This window comes from Pseudorca crassidens, chromosome 5 (assembly GCF_039906515.1).
Source record: "Pseudorca crassidens isolate mPseCra1 chromosome 5, mPseCra1.hap1, whole genome shotgun sequence".
In the NCBI taxonomy this organism is placed as follows: Eukaryota; Metazoa; Chordata; class Mammalia; order Artiodactyla; family Delphinidae; genus Pseudorca; species Pseudorca crassidens.
The window spans coordinates 23,480,333-23,502,452 of record NC_090300.1 but is presented as its reverse complement, the minus strand read 5'-3'; the positions used below and the strand labels follow the sequence as shown (position 1 = coordinate 23,502,452).

Genomic DNA, 22,120 nt, shown 5'->3' with positions numbered 1-22,120 from the left:
GTGAACATATCAATGTTTTCCAGATTACTTACAGTACTTTTAGTATATTCAAAATAATTTGTAATCAAAAGTTCTTATTTTAACAATTTACAACGTAGCTTCAAAAACATCTGTTTTAGAGGGGTGGGAGAGGGAGGGGGGTGGGAGGGAGACACAAGAGGGAAGAGATATGGGGATATATGTATACATATAGCTGATTCACTTTGTTATAAAGCAGAAACTAACACACCATTGTAAAGCAATTATACTCCAACAAAGATGTTAAAAAAAAAAGTTTTGCTATTAAGGACCACCCATCAGGGTTCTGTGGCCAGATACCCAAATTCATCTCGGGTTCCAAGTGCAAATTTAAACTGATTCCTTCCATCCTTCAATTCAAGCATATGGTAGAGTAGTATTTTAGAACAAAGAACTGGGTTCAAATCTCATCATACTAGCTCTGCTTCCTTGGGCAAGTTATTTGCTAAACAAGGAATTTGCCTCTCATCTCATCTGTAAAATGGGTATTCCCAACTGTAAAAGGTATATGAGTAGCATGGAATTCACCTGTCACCAAATGGGCATTTAGTATTAGTGTTGCCACCCTACTCCCCTCCCCAACTAGAAAATATGGTGGGGGGGGGCATTTTGTCCACCAGAACCCTAAGAGGAAATGAGCTGTTCCTCCAGATAAGAGCTGAGGCATAAAACTGGCAGAGGGGCTTGGGACAGACAAAGAAGAACCATGAGGTTCATCCTGCCTCTGGTTTGACCGCTATCACCCTTGCAATTGCTCCTGTCCGCTTTGACAGGTGAATCTTGCCACCCTGTGTTCCAGACTCCATGTGGGAAGAGGATTATGAAACGTTTCTTCACAGTTTACATGTTTCATCTTTTGTATTCTTAAAGGGAGAAGGTGTTACATGTGAAGCCCAGGATGAAAAACAAGCAAACATCATAAAGGACTTGGCCAAAACCAACCAGGTAAAGCAAATAGAGGGGTTTTTTAAATCTTTTCTTTCTGTTCCCTAAAACCTGCTTCTTTTGTCTTTTATTTTCAATGCCCACGGAGCTACCAAAGACAAAGATGGGGGAAGGGGGGCTTCCCTGGTGGCGCAGTGGTTGAGAGTCTGCCTGCCAATGCAGGGGAAACGGGTTCGAGCCCTGGTCTGGGAGGATCCCACATGTCGCGGAGCAACTGGGCCCGTGAGCCACAACTACTGAGCCTGCGTGTCTGGAGCCTGTGGTCCGCGACAAGAGAGGCCGCGACAATGAGAGGCCCGCGCACCGCGATGAAGAGTGGCCCCCGCTCGCTACAACTAGAGAAAGCCCGCGCACAGAAACGAAGACCCAACACAGCCATAAATAAATAAATAAATTAATTAATTAAAAAAAAAAAAGATGGGGGAAGGGACAGGAGCTACTTGGATAATTGAGCCAGTTGCCAGTACTTCCCTTTGTTTTTATTTATTTTTCCCCAAATTACCACTTCTGTTTTCCCACCCAAAAGCTTTGCAAACAACAGCTTTTTCTAGGTGAAAGTGTGAAATAGGGAGATGTTCCTGACACCTTTATCACGGCCTCTTCTTCCTCCCTGCTGATAGCGCCTTGCCTGCTCCATTCTCCTCACTCCCACACTGATCTGTACCACTGGCCTAATGTCTGTCAAAATTATGATAACATCAAGGTACTGGTTACCTGATAACAGCAATGCACTGGTTGATAATATCAAGATGTGACCCTTTCCAAGAGCAGGTCCATGGTGAAAGAAAACTCTTAAAGTTAGGTCAGTCTTTTAAAATCCAGTAGGCTAAAGTTATCATTTTCTCAGTTATTCAGCTGCTCCTATGCACAAGACACACTGTGCCAGCCACCTTACATACATCGTTTCAAATTCTCCATCAGACTTTCAATGTCAGTGTCAAAATGTAACTTGTTGAAAACAATAACTTAAGTTCAAAGACAGTAAATTAAATGACCAAGTTGACATATCAAATTTAAAGCCAGAATGGAATCTGAGATCTAGTCAGATACCCCCTTATCTCCACATCAAATCAATCAAAAGTTCTGCCTGTACTCATTCCCAAATGGTTTTCAAATCCATACTCTCCTCTTCCTTCCTCTGTCCCTGCCAAATTCACATCTGCCCTACCTTTTACAGGGACAATTTCAATAGACAATTACAATTTGTCTCGTGTTCCGGGCCCTGCCTCCCACAAAGCCAAGTCCGCACAGCAAGTTGCTCTCTCTAAAGCCGGACAACTGCATTCCTCCACTTGAAGCTTTTTAGTGAGAGGCAGCCTCGTCTGGAAAGAGCATGGTCTTCAGAGGTTCAAACCCCAGCTCTACCCTAGCTCTGTGTCCTTATACAAGTTACTTAACCTCTCTGGGACTCAAATGCCTCCTCTGTAAAGTGGGGATAACAGTCACACCTACTTTCTAACGTTGTTGTAAAGACTAAATTAGCTAATATTTGGGTAATGCTCGGAAGTGGGCCTGGCCATACTAAGCACCATAGAAGCATCTTCTGTTGGGATCAGGGTGCTGTTCCAAGCACTTCATAATCTCCAACCTCTGCACTCCACCCTCTTTCTCACCCTTCAAGCACCATAAACACCAAAAACTCGCCCACTTTGGCCCTACACACCTTTTCTCAGGAGGAATGCACTTCCCTCTTTACTTGGCTCACTGCTATTTATTCTTCAAGACCCAGCTCAGGCAGTACCTCCTGGAGGAAGTCCTTCTCTGTTCATCAACTCTCATGACCCAGTTCGGGTTGCCTGTCGTGCTCCTAGAACACTTGTGCTTGCCTCTGGCATTGGTCAGCATGTTGGAAGTGCATACACGGCTCTGTCTCCCACACTGAACTTCTTGCTTCTCTTGTATTAACCTCTACAACCCTGGCACCCAGCTCTGGGCCTGGTGCTTAGTAAATGCTCATGATGGTTCACTGAGCCCTAACTCTTGTACTACATTACCCTGTTGGAACAGAGAGATTGCTATTGTGATTAGATGGCCCTACCATTACATCACACGTTACATCTCTCATGTGTCTAATTCAGGCTGTAGCTTCCTGATCCAAATAAGCCAATAGATATTGGTTGGTTCACTGCAGCCCCCTATTGGCGCATAACTGACTGACCTAGAGGTAGACAGGAAGTCAATCACAAAACAGCCAGGTAGATTTAGACACGCCTGCAAGCTTAGCATGTTGGGTAGAAAGTGAGCACTTTCTCTACACTTCCAAGGTTGGGAAATTATACTTCGTTGGGTTTCACAACTGAGTACGATTTTGAAGAACACGAATTGGAATCTTCTTAAATTACTTTAATCTGAATGCTATCTTTATAGTCCCATTCACCAAATTTCTGAAAGTCTCAGCTAGAGGAAGATAAAGAGAAGGGAATCAGGACTTGCTAAATGCCTGCATGGCCCACATGTCACAGCTGTTTCACAATCTTCACAACACTCCCAATGGAGGACTGTTAGCCCCTTTTTTAGGCGCGAGGACTGAAACTCAAAGAGTTTTAGTAATTTGCCCAAGGACATACTGCTAGAAAAATGACATGGCTAGAGATTATGCTTTCATTGGACACAAACCTTCCAGGAATTCCAGAGTTTACTGGGACATGTGGTTCTGAGGCCTGACTCAGGAGCAGGGGCAGGGGAGGGTGATGCCATATATTAGTCCATATTCCCAATTAGAGACAGATGCTGTGGCTAAATCAATTGTGAAACAACTCCAACTGGCCCCAAGATGGTAGAAGCAAATGGATTACCCAAAAGCTGCTCATTCTTTTTGCAACTCTATATATTATGTCCTAAAAAAGTGATCAGTACAATAGTTTTTTTCCCACTCCCTAATATTCAACAATTCTTAAATACATTTGCAAAAATCTCATAGGTTTATTAAGAGTCCATACTTCAGTCACGTTGAACCTCAAATTCCTTTCATTGTGTATGACACATAGTCATTTCTTAATAAATATGTGTCGGGTGAGCAAATAAACAACTGCGACTAACACTGAACTCATCTGCACAGCTTGACTTCTGGCATCCAGACATCACCCACCATGTAGCTGCTAACATGACAGTGGATTTCCGAATTAGTGAAAAGGAATTCCAGTCCATTCAGGCTGCCTTCGATCAAAATAGAATGCACTATGAGTAAGTCCTAGGCAAATATTCAAATGTGCTAGAGACTCAAAGTCTTAGAGTCTTGAAATTGAAAGGCAAGTGTAATTTTTAAATTGGGTGCCCCAAAATGAAAGCTCTATCTATGAGATAAAATTTATAGTTACTTCCAAACAGACTAGGGAGGCCTGCTTATAAAAGTGATGAGCTCAAAGTTGGCCACTCAACTTCTATCTTATGTTTGCTATGATCTGCAAGAACAACAATTACGATATCTGCCATCTCTAAAACTCAGCCCCTGGTAAGGACACAGTGCACGTGATCAGGCATGGACGGTTTGGTCACACTCGGCACCCCTGCCGGGTAATCAACCCAGAGCTCAGCACTACTAATGACTACCAGCACCACATTCTTGTATTTGAATTCTCCTGATACATAAAAGGAGACCCTAACAATGTTCATCCTTGAGTCAGAGATGTAGGAATGTAAAATACATAATAAATAAATAATTCTTTACGCAAGAAATTCTTCCCCAGAGAAAGCAAAAACAATGCAGTAAAATAAGACAAATCTAAGAGGAGAGAATTCTCGAATGGCCAAAGATGCAGAAATGAGTCGCTGTGGTCCCACAGAGAAATAAAAGGAAATTGGAACTTAGCACTAACCATGGGTCATGCAGTCTAGGCCCTGGGGCAACAAATAAGAAGGGAGCCCAGAGATGAATATCACAAATCAATATACAGCATAGAAAACAAAATGTCTTTTTATACTTTAAAGTATTTAGCAATTTGATGTACTGAGGGATCCTGTACTCCCCCAGCCCTTGTCATTCCAGTATTCCCCTTTATTAAGAACCCCACCACTCAAAACTGCTAAACACCAGTTCTTTCTTTTTGACTTGCTATTTCATGCCTCTGCTACCTAACTTAGTGCTGTAACTCAAAAGGCCTTCTACTTCTGGCTCAGACAAAGATCCTATAATGTCATATGACAGAGCAGGATTTGATTGTATTTATTATATTGCTTCAATATTCCTAGTAAATATAAATACTACTGAAATGAAGGAAACACATACATAGACAAGTAAACAAAAAATATTCCTGTCTGTGGCTTAATGGCTTAAAGTCACAGGCTATTATGTGTGATTGTTTTTATCACTGTCTTTGTTTTTGTTGTTGTTTCAAGAGGGCTGTAAAACAAATGTAGTAGTTAATATATGGGGAGAACATATTCAAAATTAATTTATACCAGCATTTAAACCTTTTTAATTAATATACTGATATATGTTTTTCTATGATTTTATAAATTGTACCATTAAAATTAGAAGTAGACAGTTTATAAATATACCTTCAAATCACAGAAATTAGTAGTATGTTATGGACTGTATGCGTTTGCTGAGGTCGATATGACGTCTTGTTTCTTTCATCTAAAAGAAATCACCCCTCTACCCTATATACTCCCTGGTGACCGTGTCTCTTGAATCACTTCACAGCCAGACTTCTCAAATGTGTGCCTCAATTATTACAATCTTCACTTTACTTCATTAATATAAACCTGACCCAGATTCCTATGATCAACTAATTCTTACAAAGTATCTAGCCCAAGCTAAAATATATTTTAGTTGGCAAACTGTATAATTTGGTTTGAACAGCAGGGTAAAAATGAAGCAGTATGTTTCCTTAATATCCTGGTAATGTAGACAAGCAGCTAGTTGCTCAACACTGAGTGTCCACAGTGGAATAAATCACTGTCACAGAAGACACCCAGGCAGGGGGCTGCCATCTTTCCATTTTATCAAATAACTCACATCAGCCCTTTCTCCTCTTTGGTCCTCTCCTAGCCTGGAACAATTCTGACTCAAACAGAGGTCTAAATCCAGATCCTCGCGAGTACTGTGAAACGTTTTCACTTTGCCTTATGCCAAATACTTCCTTGCTGTCTACATCAAGAACCAAAGTGTTAAACTACCTATAAAAACTAGTTTTATCGGGGCTTCCCTGGTGGCGCAGTGGTTGAGAGTCTGCCTGCCGATGCAGGGGTGACAGGTTCGTGCCCGGTCCAGGAGGATCCCACGTGCCACGGAGCAGCTAGGCCCGTGAGCCATGGCAGCTGAGCCTGCGCGTCCGGAGCCTGTACTCCACAACGGGAGAGGCCACAGCAGTGAGAGGCCCACGTACCGCCAAAAAAAAAAAAAAAAAACTAGTTTTATCTAATTAGAAGATGATTTCTAGAAATTGGTCCAAATTAGCCACAGTTGTGAGAAAGCCACATAATTAGATAGTTACCTTCCTCAGAAATATAAATATGTAAAGTGATCTGTGCAGACAAGAACTATTTAAAAGCTTGTCTCCAAGTACTAATTATATAGATAATTTTATCTGCATATTAATTACATGTGTTACGTGGTGTCAGTCAGTAACAGAAGAAGGTTCTAAGAACAGAAACATCTGGTTGGACCCAGACACCAGTCAGAATAAAACCACAATAAGAGGCTGGCTTGACACAATGATTTACTAAGACACCCTTCATTAGACAGTGCATATAAACCACTACTTAGTTTAAAGCAATCTGTGTGATATTTTTTTTAATTTTCAGAAAATTAAATTACCAAGACAGATTTTATTTTAAAGCAGCATATTTGCTCCCTTTCTTTCCCTTTACATTCTTACAAAATCACAAAAGGCCAAGCCTAAAAATCAAATAATATGTATATACTAACAAACCTGAACAGACTGGTTCAATAATATCTAAAAGAATGCACATCCCTTGAACTGAGCCTTAAAGGACAGACACCATATTTAGAATCAGCAGTTGAAAACCCTAGTGTTTTTATTAATTTTTCTACATTTTAGATATTCGTATTTTAGATACATTTTAGATTATCTCTTCTTTGATCAAAAGTTAAAATTAGAAAATAAAGAGTTGTTAATGAAAGGTAATTCAGGAAACAACAACTAATATAATAGTAAAACTCAAATGATACAATTAAGTAAAATCTTATTAAGACCCACATAAGATTATGTGAGAAATGTGGAAGAGATCTATACCAAACTGATCATCAACACTTCATATTAATGTCTAATTACCTAATAATGTTCAGTCAGATAAAAATCCATATTCCAAGTATATGCATGGTTCTATCAAATAAGTATTTCAATCAAATAAATCATTCTAGTGTTTCATCCTATTCATTTTTCCTTCTGCTCCACATTTTTATATATTCCTTACCCAAGAATAAAATGGGTATTGTTAATACCTGATACAAATGTCAAAGAGATGTTGGTCATGGTGGAAAGCAGAAGAGTGTGGTAGATAAGAATGTAGATTCTGGAGTGAAGGTGTCTGAATCTAGTCCCATTTAAGCCATGCATTAGGTATTCAACATTGACAGTGCATTTAACTTCTCTCCATCTCATTTTCTTCATCTTTAAAATGATGTTTCATAGGGGTTTCATGAAGATTGGCTGGGACCATATAATGTTCTTTGGCTGGTTCCTTTACTACTTTTATTAATGCAAGTGGAGGAAAGACCACTTATACATGTGCTTACATGAGCATGTGCACACACATGCGCACACACTGTGCAACAGGGGATAACTAGAGACTATCATCAGCTGCACCTTTTCCCTCCTACTGAATAAATTAGTGTCTTAAAGTTTATTACCCAACACAGAGGTATGCCTCAAATGCTGGGGGAAATCCATGTTGATAAGTGCCAAGTATGACACAAAGTAACCCAATTAGGGAGTTACTGGAGACAAATGAGATCCTGTAGAAACCTGAAATCATGCTTTTTGAGTAGACCCTATCCTGCAGGAATGTGGGCATGGGGGAAACGCAGTCCAGACCGGCTTATAAGACACCATAACAATGACTCTGCCTCCCTGAAACATCCTTCCCCACTACAGTTACACACACACACACATACCCCGAAGCTCATGGCAGTCACATATACTGGCACACAGTTCTCCATTCCTTCCTTTTTGTTATGGAAGTACACTTGAGTACAATATTATATTTGTTTCAGGTGGATACCATAGTGATTCAGTATTTTTACAGAAGACACTCCATTAAAAGTTACTATAAAATAATGGTTATAATTCCCTGTTCTGTACAATATATTCTTGCTGCTTATCTATTCTTATGTATAGTAGTTTGCATCTCTTAATCCTATACCCCTATCTTTTCCCTCTCTACATCCCTCTCCCCACTATTTTGTTTTCTAAATCTGTGAGTCTGTTTCTGTTTTGCTATATATATATATTTGCTTGCATTATTTTTTTAGATTCCACAAATAAGTGATATCATACAGTATTTCTCTTTCTCTGTTTGACTTATTTCACTAAGCATAATATTCTCTAGGTCCATCCATGTTGTTGCAAATGGCGGAATTTCATTCTTTTTTATGGCTGAGTAATATTCCATTGTATATGTATGTGTGTGTGTGTGTGTACACACACACACACACACCACGTATTCTTTATCCATCTGTCTGTTGATGGACACCTGGGTTGCTTCCATATCTTGGCTATTGTAAATAGTGTTGCTATGAACATTCAGGTGCATGTATCTTTTCAAATTAGTGTTTTTGTTTTTTCTGGATATATACCCAGGAGTGGAATTGCTGGATCATATGGTAGTTTTATTTTCAGTTTTTTGAGGAACCTCCATACTGTTTTCCATAGTGGGGCTGCACCAATTTACATTCCCATCAACAGTGTAGGAGGGTTTCCTTTCCTCCACATTCTCGCCAACATTTGTTATTTGTAGACTTTCTGATGATGGCCATTCTGACAAGTGTGAGGTGATTTGCATTTCTCGTTGTTGTGATTTGCATTTCTCTAATAACTAGCAATGTTGAGCATCTTTTTCATGTGCCTGTTAGCCATCCATATTTCTTCTCTGAAAAAATGTCTTTTCAGGTCTTCTGTCCAATTTCTGATTGGGTTGTTTTTTTTTTTATAATTGAGTTGTATGAGCTGTTTATACATTTTGGGTATTAACCCCCTGTCGGTCATATAATTTGCAAATATTTTCTCCCATTCAGTAGGTTGTCTTTTTGTTTTCTCGATGGTTTCCTTTGCTGTGCAAAAGTTTTTAAGTTTAATTAGGTCCCATTTGTTTATTTTTGCTTCTTTTACCTAAGGAGACAGATCCAAAAAAATATTGCTACAATTTATGTCAACGACTGTTCTTCCTATGTTCTCTTGTAGGAGTTTTATGGTTTCAGGTCTTATATTTAGATCATTAATCTATTTTGAGTTTATTTTTGTATATAGAGTGAGGAAATGTTCTAATCTCACTATTTTAGATGTATCTGTCCTGTTTTCCCAGCACCACTTACTGAAGAGATGAGAATGTCTCTTCAATATATTCTTCCCTCCTTTCATATATTCTTCCCTCCTTTGTCACAGATTAATGACCATAGGTACATATATTTATTCCTGGGGTCTCTATTCTGTTCTATTGATCTATGTGTCTGTTTTTGTGCCAGTACTCTACTGTTTTGATTACTGTAGCTTTGTAGTATAGTCTGAAGTCAGAGAGAGTGATACCTCCAGCTAACTGAATCCAACAATATATATAAAGGATCATACACCATGATCAAGTGGGATTTATTCCAGAGATGCAAGGATGGTTCAATATTCACAAATCAATCAATATGATATACCACATTAACAAAAGGAAGAATAAAAAATCACATGATCATCTCAATAGATGCAGAAAAAGCATCTGACAAAATTCAACATCCATTCATGATAAAACCTCTCATCAAAGTAGGTATAAAGGGAATATATCTCAACATAAAAGCCATTTATTACAAATCCAAGCTTGGGTTCAAGCTAGGTGAAAAGCTGAAAGCCCTTCCTCTAAATTTAGGAACAAGACACAGATGTCCACTCTTGCCACTTCTATTTAACATAGTATTGGAAGTCCTAGCCACAGCAATCAGACAAGAGTAAGAAATAAAAGTCATCCAAAGTGGAAGGGAAGAGGTAAAATTATCACTATTTGCAGATGACAAGATACTTTACATAGAAAACCCTAAAGTCTCTATCCAAAAACTATTAGAACTAATAAATGAATTCAACAAAGTTGCAGGATACAAGATTAACATGTAAAAATCTGTTGCTTTTCTATACACTAATAATGAACTATCAGAAAGAGAAAGTAAAAAAAAAAATTCTGTTTAAAATCTCATCAAAAAGAATAAAATACCAGAGAATAAACTTAACCAAGGAGGTGAAAAACCTATATTATGAAAACTATAAAACACTGATGAAGGAAATTGAAGATGATACAAATCCCATGCTCTTGGATTAGAAGAATTAATATTGTTAAAATGGCCATACTACTCAAATCAACCTACATATTTAATGCAATCCCTATCAAAACACCCATGACATTTTTCACAGAACCTGAACAAATAATCCTAAAATTTATATGTACCCACAAAAGACCACATATTGCCAAAGCAATCTTGATTCCTTCTTTTTTACTCTCTAAAAGCGGCAGAAGGAGGGAGTCTTGAAATTGTCAACATAGGATTCATTTTGCCTCTTCTCTGAACTTACCAGCTCTCTGATCTTGGGACTCAGGCTTCCTGGAGAGCTGGTCAACTGGGCAAACCTTGCACAAGCCTCAGTAGACTAAGAAGACTATAGATCTGACAGCAATACCCAGGGATTTCACTCCTTGTGATGGAGGCACTGCTGTATGTGGTTTAGCTAGAGTACTGAAGTCATACATCTCTAAGCTCAAATCCCAACTTCTGTATTTTAGTTATATCCATGTTGGAAATCTACCTAACCTCTATAAAAATGGGAGTTATAATGGTACCCAATTAAGAGTGTTGATGTAAAGATTAAGTGAAAAATGTAAATAACATGCTGAACAGAGTGCCCGGTACATAAGAAAGACTCAGTAAACAGCCATTTCTATCATTAAATCCTCAGGGATAATTATTTATCCTTTCACCTATATTTAGGAACAATTTTTAACAAATTAAGCAAATCTTGGAGAGCTAAAATAATATCTGAGAGAAAGTAATTTGGTTTCATCTACTTCAACCTGGCTGCTGGTTAGTGGAAGGGCTCGTGAAAATAACATCTGGCCATAGTTCTTAATTTCCAGCCTTAGGCCTAATTTCTAGTCTTTATCAGCAACAATCTGTTACCATTCTGATGTCTTCATGCAGCTGCGTTTGTGGAAAGGTCTCACATGATTTTCTTTTGCTGCTGTTATCACAAGAGCTAAATTGATATGTGTAAGTCTAAAAATATTCTTAGATACAAGCTTCCTGTGACTAATTAATACTGCCGTATGCTACAAATCAACCTCTGAGACCATAAAATCTCTCTTTTCCCTGGTTCCTCTACTTCTATTAATGCAGGTGGAGCAAAAGCCACATACCCTCTTTAGAGCTTAAGACACTTAATTTTGTCTGTAGAGACAACCCAGAATATAACTTCCAAACTTCTCAGACTTCATGTGAGTTTTAGTGCAACATGCCCCACCTGATTCCAAATTTGTTGTCATAATTTTTTTCAAAGAAATCCCAGATTCATCCTAGGTCAAAAGCCAAGCATACAGTGAGTTAGATATAATATGCATAATAATGTGCTTGTCAGTGATGTTAATGGGAATCAATATTCATGAGCAGTACTTGGTCTCATGTGCTAAATAAACTCAAATTAAGAGTATACCTCATTTATGTTCTTCCTCTACACTCAATCAGTCAATCAGCAAGAACAGCACAACTCTAGATAAATGGGAAGATTGGAAGCCAGACACATGACAGATCTAAAAGACACGGTTAAAGAATAAAGAAGAAACAAGGTAAACTTGATCTAAGATAGAGATGAAGGAAGAGAAAATTTCTGCGAATGAAAGATAACTGTTTTTCTTTCTCCAGTAAATGTGTATTTTATCATTCCCCCTGTCAAACAGAATCTTGATTCACGATGTACAAGAAGAGGTTGAGAAACAGTTTAATGTCAAAGAAGACATCCCAGGCAGGCACAGCTATGCAAAATACAATAACTGGGACAAGGTATAGTATAAAATGCCTGCACTTCCAAAAAGAAAAACGTCACCCTCAACATTTGTTGTCTTTTAGTTTTCTTTTATTCTAATCTCTCAAAATTGTTTTTGTTCTTAAGATTGTTGCTTGGACTGAAAAAATGGTACATAAGCATCCTAAAATGGTCTCTCGTATTAAAATTGGAACCACTGTTGAAGATAATCCACTGTATGTTCTCAAGGTAAAAGTAATTTAAGAACTACAGATTCTTACTATTGTTGAAAAATATGAATGTAAGAGTTACTTTGTGACACAACTAGCTAATTTTTAGACAATAAAAAGTCTTATTTCTTTGAAGAACATATAAGCTCTAGACATCCATTCAAGATTAGAAGTGCCAGGTGGTTTTACGTAGAACAAGAAAGTTCCTGGATAAACCACCTGGCAGACACAGTGGACAAAACCAGACAAGTTTCTTATCCCATATCTTTATAACAAGAGTTTATGATGTCCCTGGTGTATAAAACAGTTTTCCATCCATTAAAATTCAGTGAAACTGTTGACTAAATGTCAGGAAGAAAATAAACTGAAGAATCATATAATCATAGGATCCCAGTACAGTAAGTGAGGCATTTCAACTCTGTGTTGATAGGGAATTCCCTTCTATGACCGAGTTGACAATTGCCATTCAGCTGCTACTGGATTTCTGTACATCCAAAGACATTGCTCCCTAAAGCATCCCCTTAATAACTGAGAAGCCCTTCCTTACCCTGATTTCCCATCCATTCATGCTCTCCAATCACTCAAAACAAATCTAAATTCTCTAAAATGACAGTTCTTCAAATATGCAGCCACTAACCCTCCTCCCCACTGCAAACACAACTACAAAATCTTTTCCACTCCAGGCTAAACATCATGTTTATGAAGTATGAAAAACAAAAGGAAATGGCAGAAACAGAAGCAACTTTAATCTTTTTCTCAGGCCAAACGATGTTAGCAATAAAATAACAATAGATTGTGATTTTTTTAAACCCTAAAAGCAACTCTGACACTAAGAAAATTTTTTGAAAAATATACTATGAAATAGATTATGAATTATGCATTTTAAGGATACATGCCATGGTCCTCCCTAAGAAAAATATGTGCATACACAGTTACTCATTCAACAGAAGACAGGTGAAAGAATCGCTCTGATACTATGAATGAGTATTTGGACAACAAGAGATCAGTGTGTAAGTTCATGTAAAATAATATATCAAATTTATTTTTTAAAAGATTGGGGAAAAGGATGAAAGAAGAAAGGCTATTTTTATGGATTGTGGCATTCATGCACAAGAATGGATCTCCCCAGCATTCTGCCAGTGGTTTGTCTATCAGGTAAATCAATTGGAACAGTCACACAATTCTCCTTTGATTGTCAAGTCTCCATCACTTCACTGAGTGGCAACACCCCTTTACAAATGAGTGCAGTTCCTCTTAACAAGAAGAGCCCACATTTGGTGCTGTCAGGAAATAAACGCTCTGGATCTTACTCATCATTGAGGTTTTTATAAAATTGACACCTTCCTTTAAACTTCTTGAACTCCAGCTGACAGTTTATAAAACTAAAAAAACAATTTTTGGCTACAATATGGTTTTTCCTATAGTTAAGTATGGGAAATCTGAAACTATCTTTATATTACAACCTACAAACTTGGCCTTTTTTCAGTGAGTTCAAAGCACAGAACGTTAGTTCCTGTTGAGATATTGAATTGGCTATGCACACATTTGGAATTTTCATGCTTAAATTTCCTTTCCAAGTGAAAAATGACTCATTTTTAAAAAAAAGTAAATCCACTTTATAAGTTTGTTGTTCTTCTCATTCTATTCCTATTGTATTCTGACTCCTACTATCTTTTAAACTTCTCTTCTCTGCCAGCTTTTGCACACATCATGCTGCTGGAATATGACATCACAACTGCTTTCAGGGCAAGGATACTTTTCACTAGGAATGAATCTGCCAGTAGAACTCATTTATCCCTGCAGTTGTTTTAGTTCTTCCAGCTGAGGGCCGAGAGCTCAGCTTCCTTAAGTAATAAGCTCGCTTACGTAAGCCATAAAGGAACACACAAGATAGGGCTACAAGAAATGTCTTGGCTCCAGTACAGATATACCTGGAAGAGATTTTCCAAGAATAATGAGAGATTTTAGGTAGCCATAGAAAGTCCAGATAATTAGAGAAATTTCCATCTGATGTGAGAAAACAAGTTGATTGGTCAATCTAAATGCTCTAATTTTTTTATTAACAAGGTGTTTTTCCTTTAATCCTACTTATAATTAATTCATGAATCCTCCCCAATATCTACATATTCTTATGCTTACAAATTCAATATATATTTACCGAAAGATGTGAGGAAAAGAATCTATTTGAAACAAGTTGCATTGCTAATTTTTCACTTGGCCTCTCTTCTTTCCATAAAACATATCTTGCATGCTACATTTGGAATGCTACAAGTCTTGATAATTAAATGATCCTTCAAAGAATATTTAGTTCAATTAATTTCACTAGTCTGAATAAGTGTCATTTTTTTCTGTCATATATATGGGTTATTTATCTTTATGCAGTTTAGGGGAAATACGTTTTAAATCATGTGACAGGCAAATGAACTTAAGGAGTGGTAGTCATTACAATTATAACCACAGCTTTCCACACGGTAGCTAAACTTTGTACCAATAGCTTAATTTTTTCCTACCCCTACAGGCAACCAAAACTTATGGTAAAAACAAAATTATGACCAAACTCCTGGACCGAATGAATTTTTATGTTCTTCCTGTGTTCAATGTTGATGGATATATTTGGTCATGGAGACAGGTACTGCTCTGTAGTCTCTTGTTTGCATTTAGGTAATATATTATTTACCGACTTTCATGCACATTGAGTGTTACGCATTAAGTTTAAGGTTTGGTTAATCAATTCCAGTTCAGAAAAGTATATTTTTAAAAACTCAGTTTCAACTAAGGAAAGCATGATTTCCTGGTTACTCAGGAGTTCTTAAAATAATATGAAATTTCCGCTGCTGAAGCTAGTAATGCAGAAAAATGAAATAAAGCACTAATTATAAAGGAAATGTATATTATACAATATGGCAAAAGTATTTCTAGCTAAGAGTAAAAGTCATTTAGAGACATTCTGAACATAATGATTTCAAAACAAAATCATTGTATTCCATCAATTTGGGACAGAATCTGCAGTGGAATAATTGTATCAAAAAATAAATAAAAGAGTGACACAGATACCTGTCTTTTAAGAGAATTCTTTATACCCTGCTGTTGCTAAATAAGATTTTGAGATTTCAGACAGATACTATCACAAAAAGTTATTTTCTGAAAATTATGCTCCAACAATCACAATTTGGCCTGTATTATATCTGAATCTATAAATGGTGAAAGATGTAACGAAGGGTAAATTCAAATTATAGGTAATTTCAGAACAAAATTGATCATTTTTTAATACTCAGAACTAATCAACAGTTTTTAAAACTAACTGAATTTTTTATCAAGGCCTTAAACTATTAATATAAAAAACATTTCTGAAAATATTACAAGTTATAAGAAAATTTTTTTTTTTCTTTATATAATGGGTCTCAGGTTAACTAGATAAATTTCAAATAAAGCTGTAGACACCTGCAGGGAGAATCTGAAATGATCAAATTGAAAAATGCTAACTGAGCTTGTGTAAACACTTTCATCATTCAATACTGCAGGACCGCATGTGGAGAAAAAATCGTTCCAAGAACCAACGTTCCAAATGCATTGGAACTGACCTCAATAGGAACTTTAATGTCTCATGGAACTGTGAGTAGCAGACAAGATCTCAAGGGAAATAGCTCTAAAGAGTGTTTAGACATCGAATTTAGTTAAACTACCTACTTATTCAGTTAAGATAGGTATTCCCTAAGTGTTAATTTTCTAATCTAAAAAATGAAAGATAATCATCACTACCATAGAAGTATTATGAATGTTTTGTTGAATGGGTGGAAGTAGGAGGTAGGGCTGTTTATCAAACAATCTCTTACTCAATATATCTAGCTTGCTAAAAATCAGGCACAATCCAGAAATTCTGATAATCTGAACAGAGATCTCAGGTCCCTCCTCTTCCTGATCTGATAAAATTTGAGAAATACCAGTGGTTAGAACCAACATATAGGTAGTTCTTCAGATGTGTAGTGAAAAGAAACATCTGGGGCAAAGAAAGTGAAAACGTTGCAGGAAAAAGCAATGATAAGCAGAGGCCTGCTACATCAGATGATGCTGCAGCTGCTACACAACTATTACTTTATCATTACATACATTCAAAGAGAAATTGCCACTATCCCAATTCATAAATTTCTTCTTCATCTAACTTTGTTGAAAATACCACCTCAGCATCTAATTCTATTCTGCCATAATGAATATGATAATAGCACGTATCCCTAAGTGAAAGCTGCCTACTGAAACAGGTTAAAGAAACTCAGGCTCAGGGAAGGTAACGTACAGCAGTCTCCAATGAGTTAGAGCTGAGGCTGAATTGGAACTGACTCCAGGCCCTGGGCTGCTTCTGATGCGTTATTCCTGTGACCCTGGGAAACGGAGGGAAAATAAACAAGGCTAAGAATAAGAATATTCAAGTGGGCTAACTCTGTTATACTCTTGAGTTATGCGTACAGAGTTAGTCTGCAGGGACACTGAGGCAGCCCTGTAAACCTGGGAGACTAAAATGTTAAAAACATTTTGTGAATCCCTGTCAAACGAAGTAAGGGCTGTACTGATGGGGAGCGGATTCTGATCTCATCCCTCCATGTCCTCTGCAGCTTTCCCTCACACCAAGGACCCATGTCGGGAGATCTATGGGGCCCTGCACCAGAGTCTGAGAAAGATACCAAAGCTGTCACTGACTTCATTCGAAGCCACCGAAAATCAATCAAGGCTTACCTTACCTTCCATTCCTACTCCCAGATGCTATTGTTTCCCTACGGATATACATCAGAACTGCCACCTAACCACGAGGAACTGGTATGTAGGAAAAGCCTGTGGTTTATGCACTGACACCACCATTGACTTTCAGTCTGTTCATCATTAACAACTTGGGTTATCTTGAAAAAATTTCACATTTGAATACCAAAGAAGAGAACTAATGAAGTCTACCTTAGAGTTAAAACCATAACCTTAGGTTAATTTTTTCATGTGATAAAAGTACATAGGTAATAGAATCTTTTGATATGATTCTAAGATAAAGCCAGTACGAAGAAAGGTCTAGGCTACCAGAGTAGAATTCCATTACTACACAGATGTTGCCTAGTTAAATATTTACCATGGGTCATAACATAAAACCATACACAGCAAAAGCCTAAGACAATAGCAAAAACATCTGCTATTCCTGTCACCGAGACACCAGATTTAAGGAGAGCAATTGTATTTTTATTCTCCTGATCAACTTAGAAATTACATTCTTTTATTAACCAAGGAAAGAAATTTTGAATGATTGTGAAGCTTCTGCACTAAAAACATACTCTCTCCAAAACTATGATCCACTAAGCATTCTTTTCCTTTCTGTGAAAACTATTTGATCATGTTAGCTTTAAAAAAAAAAAATTCTGCGTATGAGGGATAAATTTTTTAATTGCTCTAGAAAAAATAAAAGCTGTGATTCAAATACTGCCTCACAAAATTTTTTTTAATTTTTTAGAGGTTACAATTGCCTTTCTGACTTGAGTCAATTGTTTTCAGCATTCAATTCTGAGTGGGAGCAAAGATTTGAACCAGTCATTAAAACCTTCTGTTTATATACAACAAATATACAAGCAATATGTGGCCCAAAGAGCCATTTATTTAATCTATCTAGTTGAGAATCTGAACCCATGAGTTTTATTAATTTAATGCAAAGGTACAGCAATGCAATTCAATCTACCCTTAGGAAAATGGTATTATAGATTAAAAAAATACAAATATACAAAACAAAGCATTCTGAGTAAAGTTAAGTGTTCTTACACAGCAACGAAATTGATTAAGAAAAAAACTTACTTTTTGGTTATATACATTATACATGTAGACTAAACAAAATCTTCACTAGAGTACAAAAATGTTAGTGACTATATTCCATTAAAATGAATTCCAATAATCATTCCCATAGCACAAAACACTATTGTGTATTAAAGGTCATAAGCTGCCACTCAAGAAGAAAAACTCTAGTTTAAACAGAAGTACTTTAAAAAGGAGTCAAGCACCTTTCTTCCCTTGGCATACTAAAATCATATGTGGAGAAAGACATATGGTGGTACGGAACCTATGAAGACCGAGGACGGAGGAACATGGGAGAAACTGACTTTGAGAGAGACAAATATCTGAAGCCAAAAAAAAATCTGAGAGGAAAAAGAAAGAATATGTTTTTTTAGAAGGAAGGTCAGAAGTCATAAGGAAGAAAAGGAGGGAGGGAGAGAGGAAAGAAGAGTGAGTATGAAGAAAGGATAGAAACACGAGCTATGATATTACTGTACATAACTGATTTCACATTTAGAAGGCCTCACAATGACAATACGTATATCTTACTGAAAATAAATTTCTCACTCATTTATTTTATTTTGATCTTCAAATGCCAAATAACCAGTAAAATCAACTTTTTTTAATCTCCAGTGAATTAACAGCATTCACATGGTATCCAGTTATCCCACTCCTACTTCCCTTTCTCTCCAGGCCAAAGTTGCAAAGATTGGCACTGATGTCCTATCAACTCAGTATGAACCCACTCCACACCTGTGGTCCAACAGCATCGACCATTTGTACATTTTTCCTATTATTTATTGCGTCACTTCCCCTAATTCTCTTTTAAAGACATTAAAGAAAGTTATACAATTTGTAAGTTAGGATTAAAACATCTTGGAACTGCTAATTTAAACTTTGGTTTTAACAGAAGATTCTGAATTATACGTGAATCTAGGAGACAGATTCCACCCTTTTGGGGGGGATAAGATTTTTCTAGAAACAAGTTATACTGAACTTTTACAAGGCTACAAGGTCGACAGAAGTAATTACTACAACAAGACAAATTTACAGTTTAATTCCTTCATCATCCTATTCTCTACCACCACTACCACCACCATTTTATCCTCACAGGAACTAACAAGAATTAACTGGGGCAGAGTCAATTCTTTTTTTTTTAACCATTTAACTCTGACTGGACTCTTTCTTCCTTGGCCTTGTCCCTATGCAAGCACAGTCTTTTCCCTAGCTCCTAGGGGTAAAACGAGTAGGCCCACAGTTTCAGCCACTCTGCTCGCGTAAAGCCAGTCTCCTGTCCCTCTCACCAGCCCCTTCCTACTGTGTTCAACCGAAATCTACATGGTGGATTAAGAAAGGAGGTCACAAGGTCCTAGTTCTGCTGCTTTTGCTTTAGTGTCTGAGCACCACTTCTTAATCTTCACTATTTTTAAACTTTCTTTGTCTTTGCATTTTTTAATTATTGACATAGATTTCTTACAAGTCAGGCACTGTGCTCAGCCCTTGATTTTCACAATCTCAGTTACTCCTCACAATGTTCGATGAGGTGTGCGGTACTTGCAACTAGCTTAACTGGGATTCAATCCCAGGTTTTAACAAAACCGAGTCCGTGATCTTGACCACTGCACATACTGCTTTCCCATTTGGTTTTTGCAGCTTAAATAACTAGGGATTTCTGTTTTCAAGCAATAGAAATAAATTCATTTAGTTTTCACCAAAGACCATTAATTCAGACCCTGGGAAGTGAGACTATTTCTCCTCAGATCCCACTGATCTTAGTTTGGAAATTCTTTAGTAAAACTCGCCTTTTCTCCAAACTGTTTCCAAGTTTAAATTCTTAGTGCCAAACTTTACAGGAAATTCCAATGAAACTGCTCACAAAACCTTAACTTCCTAACAAAATTTAATTCCTCAAAAGCAAGGATTACACTTCGGATCTCCTCTCAGATCATACAATATCTAGTATGGGGCAGGGAACAATAACAGAATTAATTCTCATAAACTTGGCCAAAGAAAATGGTGTCCTGACTTGTCAAAAAGGTGTGAATGTGTATTGAAACCACAACAAAATTAGACTTGATTTAGCCTATATCACTCTCTAGAGCCAAGATATCCAACATTTTTAGCATGAAGACTGCTGTTTAACTTTTAAACATTTCATGGAACAACTCACCACCACCAAATACAACTGATTATTTCCACGATACTTTTAGAATGTGTGGATTGAAAAAATAAATAGGTGCATCTGTGGATTCCACTCAATAACTCTACCTGGCCATACCTCATAAACCACTTCCCTAATCCAAGCTGAAAAAATAAACTGTAACTAGAAGTCTACACCCTCAACAATTGCTATGGAATTTGAAAATGCTTTAGTCATCACAAACAACTTCTAGAGCCTATTTACTGGAGGTTCCTTTGGTGGAATTAGAAAAATGACTTAAACAGACAAGTGGGCTTCCCTGGTGGTGCAGTAGTTGGGAGTCCGCCTGCCGATGCAGGGGACACGGGTTCGTGCCCCAGTGCGGGAAGATTCCACATGCCGCGGAGCGGCTGGGCCTGTGAGCCATGGCCGCTGAGCCTGCGCACCCAGAGCCTGTGCTCCGCAATGGGAGAGGCCACAGCAGTGAGAGGCCCGCGTACCGCAAAAAAAAAAAAAAAATCCATTCGCAGAGAACATTCATCAGCAATCACATATCAACCAGTTGTGTGCTTTAAAGGGCAGAAGAGAAAGTACAGTGACACAGCCGATCACCAGCATCCAGATAGATCTGCTGCAACATAGCCAGGCCAGGGATTCATTCCACATACAAGTGGATGACAAGATTTCAAAACAGATGATATACCCAGCTACATAAGTGGACAAAAGTAAGCAAAGTAAAGGACCAAAGGACAGACTAGGACACCAGTTTAAAATGGCGGCCTACTTAGTGGATACTGAGAAATAGCAGGGCCAGATAAGCCACCCAGATATGATGTAAAAGGAATTCCTACATCATAAGGAGGAAAAACATACAGATTTTCTTGGCAGCAAAGAACAAAGGGTTCCAAACAGGAGAAAACTTTGCAAATGGCAGCTAGGGCATCAAATGATTATTACTCTCACTTTCTATATATATATATATATATATATACACACACACACACACACACACACACACACACACACGCACATGTATATATATGATGTATATTTGCATATATATGCAAATTATGAGCATATTAGAGCTATGCATTTGCACTGAATCAATCATTTAATAAGCAAGAATTTATGGAGCACCCACCTAATAGCCCAGCACTTGGAGCTTTGAGAGATAGGTGAAAAGACTGAAGACACAATGACTACTTTCAAAGAGTTACATTCTAACTGGGAGCAGGAGATCATTAAAGATAACATAGTTCCATGCTATCATGTGTCACTTTCAATATGGGAGGATAAAGAGGAATTACTATTCTATACAACTGTGTAGTAGTATTTTTAACTCTTTTATTTTATTTTATTTTGTTTTATTATAAGTTTTTTTAAGCAATTCAGATTTAGAAAGAATTGTCTCTTCCACATGGGGCTACAGCAGCTTGATAGATGTTCAAAACTTTTAGGAGTGACTGCTTTAATAAAGCACCTGATTAAATGTTAATCAAACATTCACAAGAAGCAGGCAGTAACAAAGCACTTGGTAAGAAAAGAAAATAGGAGCACCCCACAATTAAAGTTTAGTCATTCCAATATCCTAATTGTCATTTAACAAGTTCCAGGATTTGGGGGACGCATCTAACATTTACCAGTATTTTTCTCTCTTTGATTTGATGGAGACAGAAGAAAAGGACTGAGGGAGCATTTTTAAAACCCAAATTGTGGAGAGATCTCTGACCTCCAGAAAAATATGTTTGCACTTTGAACCAAATAAAAAATAAGTTAAAACCATAAAACTTGAAACCAGGAGGAAACCTAGGAAATTATCTAATTCATGG

The 22,120-nt window shown here is 37.4% G+C and overlaps 1 protein-coding gene across 1 annotated transcript in view; it reads left to right on the top strand.

Annotated features, from left to right (window-relative positions):
* Positions 1–724: 724 nt before the first annotated feature.
* Positions 725–22,120, top strand: part of CPA3 (carboxypeptidase A3) — a 30,062-nt gene continuing 8,666 nt past the window's right edge. Inside the window, 14 exon segments of the mRNA XM_067737202.1 lie at positions 725–740; positions 743–791; positions 889–911; positions 914–963; positions 4,022–4,146; positions 12,064–12,166; positions 12,276–12,377; positions 13,412–13,513; positions 14,877–14,987; positions 15,880–15,970; positions 16,966–17,001; positions 17,004–17,167; positions 18,845–18,898; positions 18,900–18,930. Of these exon segments, the coding sequence (XP_067593303.1) occupies positions 725–740; positions 743–791; positions 889–911; positions 914–963; positions 4,022–4,146; positions 12,064–12,166; positions 12,276–12,377; positions 13,412–13,513; positions 14,877–14,987; positions 15,880–15,970; positions 16,966–17,001; positions 17,004–17,167; positions 18,845–18,898; positions 18,900–18,930 (1,057 nt within the window).